At 41.5% G+C, this 17,507-nt stretch overlaps 1 protein-coding gene across 15 annotated transcripts in view; it reads right to left on the bottom strand.

Moving 5' to 3' along the window:
* Positions 1 to 17,507, bottom strand: part of wnk1b (WNK lysine deficient protein kinase 1b) — a 108,964-nt gene that overhangs the window by 26,893 nt on the left and 64,564 nt on the right. For 9 of the 15 annotated variants that reach the window (XM_072913259.1, XM_061959425.1, XM_072913265.1 and 6 more), the window contains exons 5-14: positions 17,279 to 17,436; positions 13,699 to 13,787; positions 13,370 to 13,509; positions 10,846 to 10,925; positions 10,590 to 10,769; positions 9,748 to 9,808; positions 9,145 to 9,341; positions 5,472 to 5,750; positions 3,699 to 5,045; positions 1,329 to 1,424 (exon numbers count right to left, since the gene is read on the bottom strand). In XM_072913259.1, the coding sequence (XP_072769360.1) occupies positions 1,329 to 1,424; positions 3,699 to 5,045; positions 5,472 to 5,750; positions 9,145 to 9,341; positions 9,748 to 9,808; positions 10,590 to 10,769; positions 10,846 to 10,925; positions 13,370 to 13,509; positions 13,699 to 13,787; positions 17,279 to 17,436 (2,627 nt within the window). The remainder of the gene's footprint in view (positions 1 to 1,328; positions 1,425 to 3,698; positions 5,046 to 5,471; positions 5,751 to 9,144; positions 9,342 to 9,747; positions 9,809 to 10,589; positions 10,770 to 10,845; positions 10,926 to 13,369; positions 13,510 to 13,698; positions 13,788 to 17,278; positions 17,437 to 17,507) is intronic. The other 6 variants (XM_072913260.1, XM_072913261.1, XM_072913268.1 and 3 more) reach the window with 6 other exon arrangements.

Genomic DNA, 17,507 nt, shown 5'->3' with positions numbered 1-17,507 from the left:
AACCACTGCGAAGCCTGATTAAAATGGCTGTCAAGCTGCATATGGTGGCCACCTGTCTATAGCGGACTCTTTTACTATCGACAGCTTTGACTGTCGATTTATAATTAATCATTCATACTTTGTGTGAATGTATTTACTCCGGTCAGGTTTGGAACCAATTACCAGCGATAGATAAACAAGGATTTAGTGTGTGCACATGATAAACACAGGAAGTGAATAAACAATCTGCTGAGATAAGGAGAAGGGGCAGGAATAAATCATCTCTGCTTCTTCCTATTTCTTTTCGGACATGTTGAATTGTGAAAATGTGGACATGCGATGTTCTTTATTCTCCGACAGGACGTTATATAATTGTTGATTTGTCTGTTTGTTAGTCAGTTATTTAGTTAATGAGCAAAATAACTCAAAATAATATGAGTGGATTTTGATGAAACTTTCAGCAAATATCAGAAATGGGATAAGGAACAAGTGATAACATTTTGGTGCTGGTGTGGCTTCCTCCCACCTCCAAAGACATGCACCTGGGGATAGGATAATTGGGAACACTAAATTGTCCCTAATGTGTGAATGTGAGTGTGAATGTTGTCTGTCTATCTGTGTTGGCCCTGTGATGAGGTGGCGACTTGTCCAGAGTTTACCCCACATTCTGCCCTGACCCCGAGAGGGGTAAGCGGTAATGTGGATGGATGGATGATCCAGATAATTTCTACTACGTTTTATTATTATTATATTTATTATATATATATATATATATATATATATATATATATATATATATATATATATATATATATATATATATATATATATATATATATATTTGTGTGTATATACAGTATGTGTATATGTATATGTATATGTATAGATAGATAGATAGATAGATGGCCTGGCCCCCGGCCAAATTCTTTTAGCCCCATGTGGCCCCCCAACTCAAAAATTTTGGGCACCCCTGGTCAAGACTGTGATCTGATTCCTCCCCAAAATGTAATCACTTGGTCTATTCCACATTTGTGAAATTTTTTTAAAGTTATATGCAAGCCTGCCCGAAACCTTTTAAGTTATCGATAGTGGAATGAAAGAAACCGAGAAACCACTTTCTATGTCTTTGCGGGGCCGCTACTACAAATCCAGCCCACGGGCCGTAGTTTGGGGACCCCTGGTCGAGACAGTCTGGACTGTTTTACTATTGGGAGATAAGGCCAGACGTGGTCTGCACTCTCTTCGTGCTTTTCTAGTTTTGTTAAATGTGTTCCAAATCAGGTAAACATAACAAAGAGACAATTACTGTATTTCAAATTAAATTAAAATGGTTTGTTTTTGGTGGTTACCTGTTGGGACGTCACCAGAGGAGCAGGCTGGGAGGCCGCGGGGCCCAACAGCGGGGATCCTGAGGCGGGCTGCGGATTTGAAACCTGAACCTGCTTCTTATATTTAAAAAACATTAAAGAGAGAAAGGAACAAAAACAGGAGATAATCAGAACATGTTTATGGCTACCTGATGATGCATGAGTGTAAACGCAAGCTACTTTTAATCTTGTGTATGCACACATGCACAAGAATATATATTTGAACAGAATACAACACGCGCACGCACACACATTATGTGGACAGCTTGGGGTTAGGTTCGTTAGGCTGGGAAGTTTTCTCATGCAGGTCCTAAATTAATAGCATTATAAGACATGACACATGATAATGCTTGTATTACATTCCTAATTTCAACTACTTTTGCTTTTAAGACTCTTCTCTCACCTTCTAAACAACATGAACATCACTTATTCACATGATTGTTCTTCTTCTTCAACCCTTAGAAGACCACGTGCAAATATACTTGTCATGCAAGCGCTTGAGCAAGTATATTTGCAATAAACATGAGACACAAGAGCAAAAGATTGAATAAAAACGAAACAAATAAAACATACGAAGGAAAACGTCACCATAAAACATCTATGATGTATCACTATTTTAATTGTTTGCAGTCATTTTTATAACTTTATAGCCATCATTACCACTGAATTACTGTCAAATAAATAGTAGTCCCTTGTCACATTGTGCTTTAAAGTTTGTAGCTTGACTCTTATCATATTATTTAAACATATTCTACATATTTTTTTGCCTAAATTAAGCATTTCAAGCATAAATATATAAATAAAGTAAAAATAGCAAAGGTACAGCGGTGTTGGCCACTACATTAGAGCAAACCAATCAGAGTGCGCAGTTCAGTCTCGTGGCCTCTGATTGGCTCAGCCTCAGCCAGCATTACTATATTTGATTAAAGGAGTGTAAATGTGACTATGTGGGTGTTATTTCATGTATAGCAGGCTCTCATAATGTTAAAATACTATATGTATTTAAAAGGTCGTAAACATTTTTTTTAAGATCTAGCTATGAAAATATTCAATACATAACTAACAGTAACTACTTCAAGGAAATTCATTTACTACGGTCAGGCCTTGAACCAATTAACGGTGATGAATGAGGGATTATTGTACTGACAATGTTAATAAAGTTGAATAAAGTGACAAAAAAGAAATGAGAACAAAATTGAGACATAGATGTTTTTTGTGCGTCACTATATTTTCTTGACCAATCGATTTTTTTCCCTGTTGTTTTATGATACCCACACTAAAGGTCACGTATCAAACAGACAGAAATACAAAAAAATTGAAAAGAAAGAGTAAACAAAGGTGAATATGATCAGCTTTCTAAGGGTTTGATGGGTTGCAGCTGTGACCTTTGAATCCTACCAATGACCTACAGACTACAGATGGAAAATTAGCATGGTGCTAATTCTGGTGCAGCCATCTTTTTAATGTAACTGCACATTGTCCTTCAAATAAACAAATACAACAACCTACAAATGACCTCACTTTCCAATCTGGGCAGGACAAAGAAAACAAAACAATTTAATTGATAAAACACCAAAACTAAATTAATTCAAATACACGTAAAAGTAAACATTTTGTCTAAGCCTCCGTGCTTTTGTTGTATGTTTTTGTGCGTTTGTCCGTACAAAATCAACAAAGTCTTGCCGCTACGCCAATACGTCATCAAATGTTATGAATCATGATGATGTCCTAAAAATACTCAGACTCAGTTTATGATGGCAACTTTGGATTTGTACAAGCAAATATTCAAGTATACCCGCTGTGGGGTATACCTGCACAAACGCACTTTTGTTTTCATATACAGTCATATATGAACATACACACAAAATACTACTTACTGACATCGCAAACAAATACACATTAGGAAGGAGGAGGCTTAGACGCTTTACAAAGCTGCAAAAATAAAGCGCGTCTCAGGCAAACATGTCCCACATTTTTGTAACCATTAGTTTTTACACGCTCTCTAGGTATAAAATAAGTCAGACATGATAAGTAAGACATAATAAGTGAGACATTGCTTGTGACTCTGAGATGCGCTCCAGTGACTGGCGGGGGTTAAACTAAAAGTCTTACTACAGGATAACAAATAAGCATCGTAGGGGAGTACAACAGGGATCGCTATAAAGCTCACTGGTCAGATTGCATTATCACTAAACATGTTTCTAACAGTTATTTACTATAATAAAGACAAAGTTCCCTTGATATTTCGTAGTAAACCAAAAAATAGCATTTGAATGATGTAGTGTAATAACTGCAATAATGCAATTGGACCTGTGGCTTTAGAACTCCTAGAGCTTTGTAGAAATTCAGTACCAGTGTGTGGTTAGCGGCCTGCATGGCCAGCAATGACTCATGGTACGTCATGTCGGGCTGGGCAGGCACGGCCCCTCCATGTCGGGCCCACGCACTCTCAACCAGAGACTCCTGTAGAGTCGATGACGCCCCCCCGTGTGAGAGGTCTGAGCATGGAGTGGGCGGGAGAAAGTTCTGCATGGAGGGCGGATGAGCATGGGTGTCGATGGCCGGGTCGTAGACAGCGGCGCAGGACGACTGAGGAATGAACTGAGCGGCCGAAGTGTCGAATTGAGGGAGGAGGGATGAGGGAGGAGGCGACAGGAACTCCCCCGCGTCGGAAGAGGCCAGAGAGTCGCTAGATGGTTCTGGACTTCGGTCCTTGGCGCTCAGGCATGTGTTATGCAGGAGGAGACTTCCTGGCGGTAAAGGAAGCTCAGGACTGATGTAGGAACACAGCTCCTCCGTCACAGGCTGGAGTCGAGGGTACGAGCCTGAGCCGCCAGAGCCTGCCGGGGTGTTTTCTTCCAGAGGAAGGTCCATGGAGCTCCTGCGGGCTCTGTACAGTCTGGAGGCCAGGAGACTCGGGTCGTTGGCGGCGGAGGCAGCCAAGTGGTAATCAAAAACACTTCCTGTAGGGGCGTCGCTTATTGTCGGTGGTGCTGACGGGGGATAGGTGGAGTGTTGCTGTGCGGGGTTGCATACATCAGCGGATGAAGCAGGAACAGGTTGGTTCATTGGACTGTGTGCGCTTAGTCTTTGCATCAAGTGAGGGTGCAAAAAGCCTGGGTGAGGACCCGAGTCGTAGCCCAAACTGGCGGCTGCAGCAGCTGCCTGCCTCTGTTGATGGAAGTTCAACAAGCCCAGCTGGTGTGCACTCATTTGGTAGCCGCCATACGCCATGGCTTCATAATGGTCCAATAAGGCAGCTTGATTTAAACTCAGCCTTCTCACCACTTCCTCCTGTTCTGCCCTCAGGTCCTTATAGCCGTAGAAAGATGGGTCAGATTGTCCCGGGAGATACAGATGCTCTCCGACTCCGAGTCTCTGAGCCGTTGCGGCGAACCCGGGATTGACCATGAAGAGAGAGGGGGCGTCCACGGCCTCCATCCCCGAGAAGGGGTGGAGGCTGCTGCCGTATCTCGGGTAGGCTGGCTGAAAGTGGCGGGTGTGAGCCTCCAGGATGGACGTGCTCTTTCGCCGCTGGGCGTTGTAGGCCTTCGGTGGGGCGGTCGGAGGGGGCGAAAAGGAAACGGGGCGCTCAGGAATGGGGGGGAAGAAAATAGCGGGCGGGTCGGGCACTGCTGAGAAGGAGAGGCTGCCTCCTCCTGCTGCTCCTCCACTGTAGGCATGTGCCATTGAATGCTGCTACAACGACATAAGACAAGAATGACGCTCGGAGAAAGAAAGGCAAAGATCTCCTCATACGCAAGAAACAAAATGATTCAAATGAAAGATTATATTCCCCAAATAGATAGATAAGAAGTTAACAAAAGAGAGGACAGAGTTAGGAAAGAAGTGAAGCTGGAAAGTCAAATACTCGCTTATTATCGCCACTCAGAATAACTACTGAAAATGAATAAATATGAATCCTTATCTGTAGATTTTCTAACAGCAGAAGCATTAAAGTATTAGTAAATCTGCACATTTTAGAAAAGAACGTCAATTTGTATTTAGTTCCTCGAAGAAAAGAAGCAGCCAAAGAGAGATGTATAACGCCATCGTTCTCCTTCTGACTGACTCTCTGCTTCTCGCCACCAAATGTGGCCAAAGGTCGAGGCGTTTTCAACCTACGGGGCTTGAGAACAAGGCGGGCAGGCTCGCCCTGCGCTGCCTGGTGCCGGCCAGCGGCGAGGCCGAGTGAAGAGGGAGGAGCGTCTCCAGCGCTTTGGAGAGGCGCCCAGCAAACGTGTCCCGCGGCGCGCGAGGAGGGGAGGAGCCGTTGTAGGAGGACAGGTCCGGCGGAGGGGTGGAGGGCTGCTTTGGGCAGAGCATCGGGGCGGGGGCGAGGGAGTAGGAAGAAGGGGGCACACAAACGGACATGCTACGGCTTCGACGGCGGCGGGACGCAGGCTGTGGGTCGGGAGTGAAAATAGAAAGTAGAAATGAAGACGCTAAGAAAACAAACAAAATAATGTCAAATAAACATTCTGTGCATCTTCATGTTCACAAAATATGCATTTAACAGTTGTGGGAATGTGGCCACAGATTATATCCAACCAATCCTGAAACAGTACAAAAAAATAAGAAAAAAATACATAACATAAGAAGGCAGCAAGGGGAAAATAAAACACATTTTTCTTGCCTGTTGGTTCCTGTTTTTTGTATTTGGATCGTCAGAAGTGCTGGAAATACGAATTCAAACCATGGAGGTGTTGAGGAGATAATAAAACAATGTTGTCCTGTTCCAAACAATAGGACCAAGATTATTATGTGCAGACAGAGGTTTTTGAGTAAGAGATGTCTCTTCCTTGCAGATACCTTAGCCTTCCTGGCTGTAAGCTGACCAAACCGGGAAACTTTCAAAATAAATATCTCCGACGTGGCCATATCTGTTTGAAGGATAGCGTCCAAGGTGTGTGGAAACAGGTATGCCCCCTCATCCCTGACGATGGTGCTGGCCACTTGCTTCCCGATTTCCATAAGCTCCTTGAGCCATCTCTTGTATTGATTGGTTTCTGATAAAATGATTTGTCAGTCCATGATGTGATTGATCCACCTGCAGTGGTCTATGATAGCTGACCCATAACATGGAGAGCAGATATGGCCAGGTCAAGGAACTTTATTTTGAAAGTTTCTAAGCTGTTTTTATCAGAAACATCACACAAGGAAGATACAACATCTCTGACGGAAGCTGAAGTGTCAGCAAGTAAGAAACATCTCTTACTCAAAAACCTTTACCTGTCAGCACACAAGAATCTTAGACCAATTCATTAAGAAGACATGTGAAACGCAAATGATCTACTTGTTCCGAACATGCCCTTTGAGATTTTCCCCGACTTAAGTTGTGACATTTACCAATCTGTGACGTCAGCAGATATCTCCATGCACGGCAGAAGTTTTCCAGCAGACCTCTGCACGAGTCTGCCATTTTTATTTTCCCCAACAAAAATTTGTCAACGGTGAAACCTGATGACCCAAAATGTTCTGTTGTTGTTTGTACAAACCAGCAAAGGTCACGACACAAACTTCCAGCCTCATCTGAAGAAGTATTAAGTCTACTTAACTTTTGTGTTTGCTCACGATGTACCTACTCAAAGTCTGCAGCCTGACATGAAGCACAGTGCCAGGCTAAACAACCTGCCTTGGTCCGATGGAAAATATACAGAAGAATTTACTTAAAACTACTTTTTATAAACGGACAAAAAATTACAATTACTCGCACAGAGATAGGTCCTACAATTTGTGGACAGTGGACATATGACAATTTGTTAGCATGTATCCTCCTTCTGACCAAGTAGCAAGCAGCACGCTGGCATTTGTACCGTATTTTCCGCACTATAAGCCGCGCCTAAAAACCACAAATTTTCTCAAAAGCTGACAGTGCGGCTTATAACCTGGTGCGCCTTATATATGGATTAATATTAATATTCATTTTCATAAAGTTTAGGTCTCGCAACTACGGTAAACAGCCGCCATCTTTTTCCCCGTAGAAGAGGAAGCGCTTCTTCTTCTATGGTAAGCAACCGCCAAGGTAAGCACCCGCCCCCATAGAAGAGGAAGCGCTTCTTCTTCTACTGTAAGCAACCACCCGCCCCCGTAGAAGAAGAAGCCCCCGGATATTGCGTTTCATTTCATTTGTGTGTTTACATCTGTAAAGACCACAAAATGGCTCCTATTAAGAGACACGCGTACAACGCAGAATTCAAACTCAAGGCAATAAGTCACGCAGTAGAACACGGAAATAGAGCAGCAGCGAGAGAATTGAACATAAATGAATCAATGGTGCGTAGGTAGAGGAAGCAACAAGATGACCTGCGCCACTAAGACAGGGAGACAGCGCCGGACGACATACGCCAACATCTGCCAGTGGATTGTAAATGCCTGGCGGATATATCGGTCTCAACTGTGGTCCGAGCTTTCCGGAAGGCAGGATTCACGGAACTGCTGGACAACAACAGCGACATTGACTCTGATGACTTCGACGAGACGGAGCCGGCCATTTTGGATGCCGTATTCGCCCAACTTTTTAATTCAGACACTGAAGAAGAATTCAAGGGATTTATGGATGAGGAATAATTTCAGAAAGTGAGCTTTAAATCTTTATTTTGTGTGTTGTGTGACATTAACGTTCGAGCAACGTTGAGTTATTGATGTTACTATTGCTCTGCACTAGTTTGAGTGTTACTATTTTTGTGATTGCACATTTGCACATTACATTTTGGGGGTGAACAGAGTTGTTAGAACGCTGGTTTGTAATATATTATTAAAGTTTGACTGACCTATCTGACTGTTTTTTTGACATTCCCTTTAGCGCAGCGTAGGCGCGGCTTATAACCCGGGGCGGCTTATAGGTGGACAAAGTTTTGAAATATGCCATTCATTGAAGGTGCGGCTAATAACCCGGGGCGGCTTATAGTGCGGAAAATACGGTAGTTAAAATTAAAGTTAGGGTGCAGCATACATTGTTTGTTAGCGTTTTGTATTACATTTAAACATCTTTTTTGTTTGCACTGCGCTATATAACTATCAATAACTTCATTGAATAATGTAATGATATGTTAGCATGTAGCATTAGCTTACTACATGTAGATGATATAAACAGTTCCTTAAAATGCAACATTCTTGCATGAATGTACATAGTCATTTCCAATACATGGAGACATACATTATAAGAAGAAGTACATATCACTTTATGGACTGAAAAGTGTTGAAAGAGAGAACTAGTACTCTAACCTTTAAGATGCTTTCATCTCCTTGGTTTTGAAGTTTCTTCTTGGCTTTCCTCAGACTCTGGCTAGTACATGTACGCTTGGATGATAAAATCCTCCACTGTTGTCATTTCTAATAAAAAGTAGTGTATAGTTCTAACTTAAATTTGTCATAAACGGAGGTGTACCGCTAAAATTACAACATGGCTGACAGCGCGGAGATGAAGTGTGGAGGAGTTCTTATAAGACCAGCCTTTCAAAACAACTCATTTTCAGAGACACTCAGAAAGCGGCTTGAAGATGTTCTGTGAAGCAAAAGTATGCAAAATGTTGAACAAAGCCCCAGGATCACATGTTTGTAGACCACTAAGTAGATTAAAATCATAATATAATCATTAGATAAATGGTATTCTCGTAACAGCTCAGTGATATTTCGGTATAATGTGTTATTGCAGCACTATTGAAAGTCCTGATATATCAGTGATATTGCAACTATAAAAAACAAGAAAAAACATGCTCAACTCGCAAACACCGCAAACTTCAACACTGCACACCGAGTACAGGACATGTTTGCAGACTGAAGCACGTCCACTCACCACTGGCTGCTGTGGCTGCTGGGCATAGGCCGGGTGTTGTTGCGTGCTGGCGCCAGGCGTGGAGAGATACGGGCTTTGCGGCTGGGAATGAGCCCGTGTGGAAGGCGGGCAGCTGTAAGACATGGTCAGCTGACCCAGCTGCGGGGAGTCGGAGGAGAAGACCGAAGAACCTTGGCCGCTGTCCACACCTCCTTCGGCTGAGAGGGACAACATTAATGTAAATATAATATATATATGAACGTAATCATGCAGGTATTAAAGGAACTTTATCATCATAGCAGCACACATAGACACATGCGATGGCAGCAAATGTAGTACCCAAGGTACACAATGATTACATTATCATTTCAATAGAATAGTATATACATAGAGTAGGTTGTAAATAGCATAGATTAATAGGACTTGAACAGAATACATAGAAAAACAGAATGGATTCTGATCCTGTAGTTTTAATAGAATGTAAAAACAATGACAGCAAAGCAAACCAAAAAAAAGCCCAGTTTATCCCAGTTTTATTTGTTGTGGTTTGCTGTCATTGTTTTCCATTCTATTTGCACTGCAAGATCTATTCTATTTTTCTATTTATTATATCATGTGGTGTACCTGTGTGTGAGATGCCCAGCTGCTGATGGTGAAGCTCAGTCTCAGTCTCTTCTGCCTCCGCCTGGAAAAAAACAAAGCAGCAGCCAAATTTATAAAAGAACATTGTGGGGCATACAGTCGCCCTCAAAGGTGAGTACACCCTCTCACATTTTATCAACCATTGTCTCCTTTTCAGGAGACAACCTTTTTCAGAGAAGTCAGTGTACAGCTTGTATAGCAGTACAGAATTACTGTCCACTGAAAATATCTCAAGATAGCCATCGTCGTCGAAATAGTTGGAAAGACTAGTCAGTATAAGCATGGCGGTAGTTGCGTTGTGTTGCATGCTACTGGCGAGCTCCGGTTCACTGATGAGAAACATTCCAACATGTACTGTGACATCTTGACGAAGACACACTTGGCCACTACATCACCTTCAGGGCACTTGATCATCCTGGACGCCTGTTTGGAATACTGCCATGAGGCACAGTTCCTACTGCACAATGAATGTTTCAATGAACCACAGCTCCCTCAGTAGTACTCATGCACTCCCAGATCATAATGCAATCAATGTTACCAGCTATTAGAACAACAGTGGCGTGCTATAAAGTTGGTAGACTCATTATCAGTTTGATTGATTGATTGAGAAGTTTATTGACATCTTAAATAATATAATCCATGTAATGCTTTAAAAAGGCAAATGGATGGCACAAAAAGCCAAAAGGCCAAAGGTTGATAGTAGATCTATACATGCTGTACACTGACTGACTCCTCAAAAGTATTTATATAGTATTCACCCTTAAAAAGAAAAAGCTTGCCAAAATGTGAGGGTACAAAATGCAAGATCAAAATGTTCAACCAACCTGTATCTGTGCTGCTTTGAGTGCCTCTTGTTGTTGTAGCTCCGCCTCTAGCTTTCTCTTCTCCTGCTCTTCTCGCACCAGCTGCCTCTGCTCTCGCTTCTTCCGGATCAGAGACACGCGGTCCTTGATGGCCTTGGCCATGGTCTTGTGGTCGCCCTCAGCCACATAGCCAGACTCAACCTGGTTTGAGTCAAGCATTGATTAGTTCATCATCCTGGTTCCTTCTGACTGAACCCTGCCCTCCTGTGGCTCATACCATTTCCTGCGCCACATCATCAGGGACATCTTTGTTGAGGTCAAAGGAGAACTCGATGGCTTCGTTGTCTTTGTATTTTCCTAAAAAAAAAACACACACAAGCAACTGGTGAAGGACTAAATAAAATCAGATTTTTCTTACTCTTTTTCACACATGTTGACTTGTGCAAGTGTGAACTGTGACATTCTTTCATGTTAGAAATAAGAGTGTCCTGATCCAATATTGATGTCGGTCTGATATCATAAAAAAAACAAGTACCGTATTTTTCGGACTATAAGTCGCTCCGGAGTATAAGTCACACCGGCCGAAAATGCATAATAAAGAAGGGGAAAAACATATATAAGTCGCACTTTTTGGGGAAATGTATTTGATAAAACCCAACACCAAAAATAAACATTTGAAAGGCAATTTAAAATAAATAAAGAATAGTGAACAACAGGCTGAATAAGTGTACGTTATATGACGCATAAATAACCAACTGAGAACATGCCTGGTATGTTAACGTAACATATTATGGTAAGAGTCATTCAAATAACTATAACATATAGAACATGCTGTACGTTTACCAAACAATCTGTCACTCCTAATCGCTAAATCCGATGAAATCTTATACGTCTAGTCTCTTACGTGAATGAGCTAAATAATATTATTTGATATTTTACGGTAATGTGTTAATAATTTCACACATAAGTCACTCCTGAGTATAAGTCGCACCTCCGGCCAAACTATGAAACAAACTGCGACTTATAGTCCGAAAAATACGGTATGTGATGATATGTGCTTGCATGTAAAATATGTAATGGGACGTCCAAAACAAGCCGTCCTGCAGCGTGTTTACTTGTGCAAAACTGGACAGCCAGTAAACATCTAATGTCCTCTAATAAGCACACAAGGTTTGTATTTTCTTCTATTTTAGTCATGTCATTTACAAAAGGTAAACATGGTAGGCTATTGGCTCCTAGGAGCTACAGTAGCAGCTACACAACAGCTAAGGGGCGGTATCGCTGGCGCCACGACCACGTTTTGAAATATTTGGCGAATTCTATCTGCACAGCGATACACAACAGCAAGTTCCAGATTGCCCCGAAGCAGTCGATTGCCTTTATCAAAGCAGGGCAGAAGGCAAACCATCGGCCCAACTCATCAGGGGGGCTCATTGTACGGAATATGTACTGTACTGTGTAAACTGTACTGTTTCATATAATGTATTCCCTTCCTTTGCAATCTACTAATAAAAGTTTCAATTAATCAATCTTCTCCCCCGCTCTTGACTGACAGCTCCGAGTTGACCTGGGATGGCAACTCAAGTTCCCGGCCAACATAACTACCACCTCACTCCGCCCAGACATGGTGTTAACATCAGAGTCAACCAAGTAATTGGTGGTACTGGAGCTGACTGTCCCCTGGGAGGACCAGATTGGCGAAGCCAATGAGCGCAAGAGGGCCAAATACGCCAAGCTCACCACAGAGTACCGAAGCAGTGGCTGGAAATCCCGCTGCGAACCAATCGAAGTCGGTTGCAGAGGTTTTGCAGGTCACTCCCTACAGAAGGTGTTCAAACTCCATGACATCAGAGGACTGCAGTTGAGAAAAGCCACTAAGAACATTCTCGTGGTACGCTACTTGGACACAAACCAGGTTCTGATCACCCCTGGCTAGGTCGCCCGGGCGAGGCTGTCTGATGATTAAAGACCTGAAACAACCTATGACCCAGTGTTTATCGCTGATGACGTGTCCAAGTATCACCGCAAGGTGTGTTTGAGTTCTCACTAGGTATCACCAAAGAAGACAATTACCACTCCACTTCAACCTAAAGAGAGCATAAGTCCAATTCAGACGGTAAATAATAAATAGGTTAGTGTTGTTCGTACTTATCATTGTTGTCTGAGTAATTTCAAACATTATCTAACATTCCACACTATAAAATAATAAAAACACACAGTAGGTATTAAATCGGAAGTGAACAATTTACGTCAGAACAACCTTAGATATAGAGATGTACCCTGGTTTTTGTTCTGAAAGGTCAGACGTAAGATCAAATTTTACAAAAAACTGAAGCAAGTTTTCCTATAATAAATAATTTAAATTGTTCCATACATCCAAAATATGAAGGCAAGACTCCGTGACTGCGTGGGTTCCCTCCGGGTACTTCCTCCCACCTCAAAAGACATGCACCTGGGGATAGGTTGATTGGCAACACTAAATTGGCTCTAGTATGTGAATGTGAGTGTGTATTTTGTCTATCTGTGTTGGCCCTATCCGAGTGCAGCTGGGATAGGCTCCAGCACCTCCGCGACCCAAAGAGGGAAAAGCGGTAGAAAATGGATGGATGTTTGAAACGGATTTGTTTATTACGCTCAATGTTTGGCTGTATGATATCACGGACATCATTCCAAAACTGCAACAAACTTTTGTCAAACACTTTTGTTGGAACGCAAATCATACAAAAAGTGGTGCTTGATACAAAAGAAGTACTTCTCTTAACTTAAACATTCACACTGATCACAAGCACATCTTTTCTCACCTTTAAGCTTTTTGACGTCTTCTATCCTCAACCACAGCTTGATGGCAATCATTTCTCCATCATCTTCCTCTGCCAGCTCAACCCTGACCCCTGTATCTTCCTGGAAGAAGGCGTGGTTCAGCAGGATCTTGATGGCATACCTGCAGGGACAAAAACACAGGAAAAGATGTCTCATGACGGACTAACGAAGCGGATGTGGCGCTCCATAAACAATTTTCAGAACACAGCTTCAAGCAGCTGAGCATAAGTGAATTAGGACAATAAAAAGACGGGAAGGCTAGAAGGACAAAGACGTTCTTTTAACCGGATTGACAAATCAAAGACTGCACCTCTCATCTTTGTTGGTCCTGATGCAGCCTTCGATGATTTCCTTCACTTCAGGAATGGCCACCTTGTCAAAACTGCCCGGCTTCACTCCCTGCATGAGGACACACGCGCAATAACAACAGTTAATGTAATATAACCCTTTAAAAACATGAAAGACAATGTACAGCATTGACGCTGTCATGTCCACGTGTCCTCAGACAGTATGTAAAGCTGCTGTTTCCTTGCAAAGTTATGCAGTGTGTGTGACTTCAATTAGGAGGTCAAAACAGCAGTGAAAAAAACCTGAAAAATCAATTGGAAAAATAAGATCACTTAATTTTGCAAATCTAAATTTCCTGTGTGCAATTTTATAAGTCTAACCAAGTTATAAACTGAAAGGAATCTTTTCTTTTTAGATTAATGAAGCGGATTGGTATGACAGTAAACTAACAAGCAGAAGTCTGTTGTTTTCCAGCATCAAATATCAGGTGATCATGCACAGATAGAGAGAGCGATAGATAGATATATTCTGAGAGATAAGGAGAGAGAGAGCGATAGAGAGATAGGTCGAGACAGTTTATTCATCCATCTATACTGCTGGTAATCAAATGTTCGTATTGAAAGTAATACAAGTAAAAATGTATTATTAATTAAAGCACAATGTATCAACTTTTTTTTATGTCGTAATTCTACAGTGTTACCAAATGTTTATGTTTTCATGGAAGTCTGTCACAAATGCGAATTTGATGCTTCAGGTTGGCCCATGCTCATAAACAAATGCTAATGTAAGTGTGTTTGTGTCGCATAACTGTAGGTGTGGCGTAATACAACAACAACGCACCTCATTCATGCCTACTTTGCTAGAAAATAAGACATAGCAGAAATGACCTGTGATGCACTTTAGCCACTTTGTTGCTTTATTTAACAAGTAGAGATAAATAGTTAAAGAGGGGTGTATCTTGCGTGTTTATCACCTTAATCAAATACAAGCGTTTACAAAAGTATTCGCTGCTCAAGTGAGAGCGTAGATCCGCCACCACAAGCCCAGGAACTGTGCATTACCACACCGTGCAGAAAAGCTCCAGAAGCGTACAAGCCAACCTTTGTTGTATAGCTCGGTTGGTAGAGTGGCCGTCCCAGCAACCTGAGGGTTGCAGGTTCGATCCCCGCTTACGCCATCCTAGTCACTGCCGTTGTGTCCTTGGGCAAGACACTTTACCCACCTGCTCCCAGTGCCACCCATACTGGTTTAAATGTAACTTAGATATTGGGTTTCACTATGTAAAGCGCTTTGAGTCACTAGAGAAAAAGCGCTATATAAATATAATTCACTTCACTTCACTTTGTTACTTCCATAAGTGCTAAGAAAACACAGCTTAGAGACACTCTTTTATCATCTGGCAACTCTTTGAACTGCTTTACTTATTTAACCAGCAAGGCAAAGTGTGGTCTGAAGGCCATTTGTTGAATGCACCACTTTTTTATGAGACAGTGGAGAAATACAATAAACAAAAATAAAATCCAAAATGTAAAAATACAGCAAAAACGACAACAATTTTCTTGTTCAGAATGTTTGTTCTGGTCAGAGTACAAAACTACTTATGTTAACGCAGCCTAAATCATATCAAATCTTCTAAATCTTCACTTACATGCACAACACTTACAAAAATGTGGATGTAAAGTAACAATAAACAATTAGGAAGAACTACAGCACAAGTGCATTATGTTCTGCAAAAAAGGGATGTGCTGTTCAAATAAAATAGGTGTGACTCACCTTAAGTGTCCTCAGAGATGAAGCTTAGCTTTTACTCAAAAAGTGATTGAAAAACTGCTTATAGCAAGATGAAATGCACTCCGCCCATCTTTGCTTTCATTGGTCTTTCTTCCACTCCTGATTGCAACCTTACACAACCCCCCCACAACAGGACCAAACAAAGTTAGGAGGATGCGAGCACTAATGTTGTTAGGTATCACAAGGTAATGAAAGCAGAAAGCCAGGAATGTTCTGGAGGAAGCGAGGAAAGCAACTCTCAGCGCGAATCAGAGGACGAGTGTGATGCACGGCTACGTCTGCATTTCAATAAGACTCACACATTATTTCTGGAGAATTTAGAGAAATATTGTGGCATCTTTATCGTCTTCTTTTCACTTTGCTTCATGGACATTTGTTTTTCCAGTAACCAAACAAAGTGGAATGAAAACACTGATGTATTGATATAAAGGTAGACAACACAACAGATATTTTGTTTGAAGTGGGGTTTAATTGGCAATAAACTGGCCTGGTCAGCACTCGGAGTGAATGTAGTATATCATTTGGGCAGTAAAAATAAGCAGCAATTAAGCAGACCTGTGTATCGGAAAACAAAACACACTGCCAAAACACGTCAAAAGTGGCAGAAATAGAAATGTTGCTAAATTATCACTATTATTCTTAATTTGTCTATCAATCAATACCAGGTTATGTCATACTGTCACACAATTAGCTCCACAAACAGCCCTTTGAGACACTCGTGATTTAGGGCTATATAAGTCAACTTTGATTGATGAATGATTGATTGATTTAATAATAGGACTGTCAATCAGTTAAGATATTTAATCGCCATTAATCGCCATTAATCGCATTGCACGTAGTTAACTCCTGATAAATTGCAGATAAATAGATGTTTTTTTAATCTTTAATAAGAGTACCTTATACAGATAATTTTGAAATATTTAATACTATCAACATGGGACTAGACAATATGTTTTAGGCAAATGTTTGTTTATTAAATATTATGCCTTTTTAAACAGCTCAACACGAAATGGTCTCTTACACGCACGTACGCACGCATTACGCATACAGGCTAATTTGTGGCTCGAGGCAGAATTTTATTTGGAGGCCCCCCCCCTCCCAATTACAAAATGTTTTCACAATTTTTAAAATGTATTTATGTAAAACAAATGTTATACTTTTTTTTATTCATACTTAAATTTATTTTGATGCATGTTTTGTACTAAAACTGCAAAATAACAATTGTACCATCATTAAAACACAAACTTTACTATATCAGCTTTGAAAGGGCTTTGAACCCAGTACCTTCTCCATTATAAGACGAGCATCATCGCACTGTCCCACAAGAGCCACTGGGAGAGTGCAGGGAGATCTGACGTTATATTCTTATCAGTGACGGAACAGGAAGTGGCTAAGAATGCATTTGCCGTAAAATTTCATATGAAGCACCCTGTAAATAGTTTTGGTGTTGTCGGGAGAGTGACTTGCAGGCTTTGCAGCTGACCTTGCCATTCAATACACTTGTTCTTTGTCCCTTTTTTAAATTAATGCTCGCTATTTATTCACGTTTGTGGCTCAACATCAACTGGAACACAGCTAAATTTTATCCCTCTACAGTAAGGACTGAAGCTTGTGCATCGAAAAATGTGTGCCATTAAAGGACATGTGCGGTGACTCGTTATTATGGTGGTAACTTTGACAGCCCTTATTATATAGTTATAAATGGATGTTTTATACTGGCCTGAGATCCTCTAAATGTCAAGAGAGCTCTGCTGCTTTATGTTTTGAATTGAAGTCGTCCTATGGTTAGGTAATAAGAATTTGATGCTTACGCTGGTGACTCGTCTGTAGATCTGGGCGGCATTCTGGCATTCCGAGTAAGGGTACTCGGAGGTCGCCATCTCAAGCATGCACATCCCAAAGGCGTAAACGTCGACAGATTCGTCGTACTTCTCCTCGTACATCTCTGGAGCCATGAACTCAGGAGTACCTGACAGAGAACACATGTACATACATAAGTCATCTTTGTTCTATTCTGGTTCAAGGGACAATACTAGAAGA

This window comes from Nerophis lumbriciformis, linkage group LG05 (genome assembly GCF_033978685.3).
Source record: "Nerophis lumbriciformis linkage group LG05, RoL_Nlum_v2.1, whole genome shotgun sequence".
Classification (NCBI taxonomy): domain Eukaryota; kingdom Metazoa; phylum Chordata; class Actinopteri; order Syngnathiformes; family Syngnathidae; genus Nerophis; species Nerophis lumbriciformis.
The sequence above is the reverse complement of the archived record's forward strand: the minus strand, read 5'-3'. Positions and strand labels throughout refer to the sequence as shown.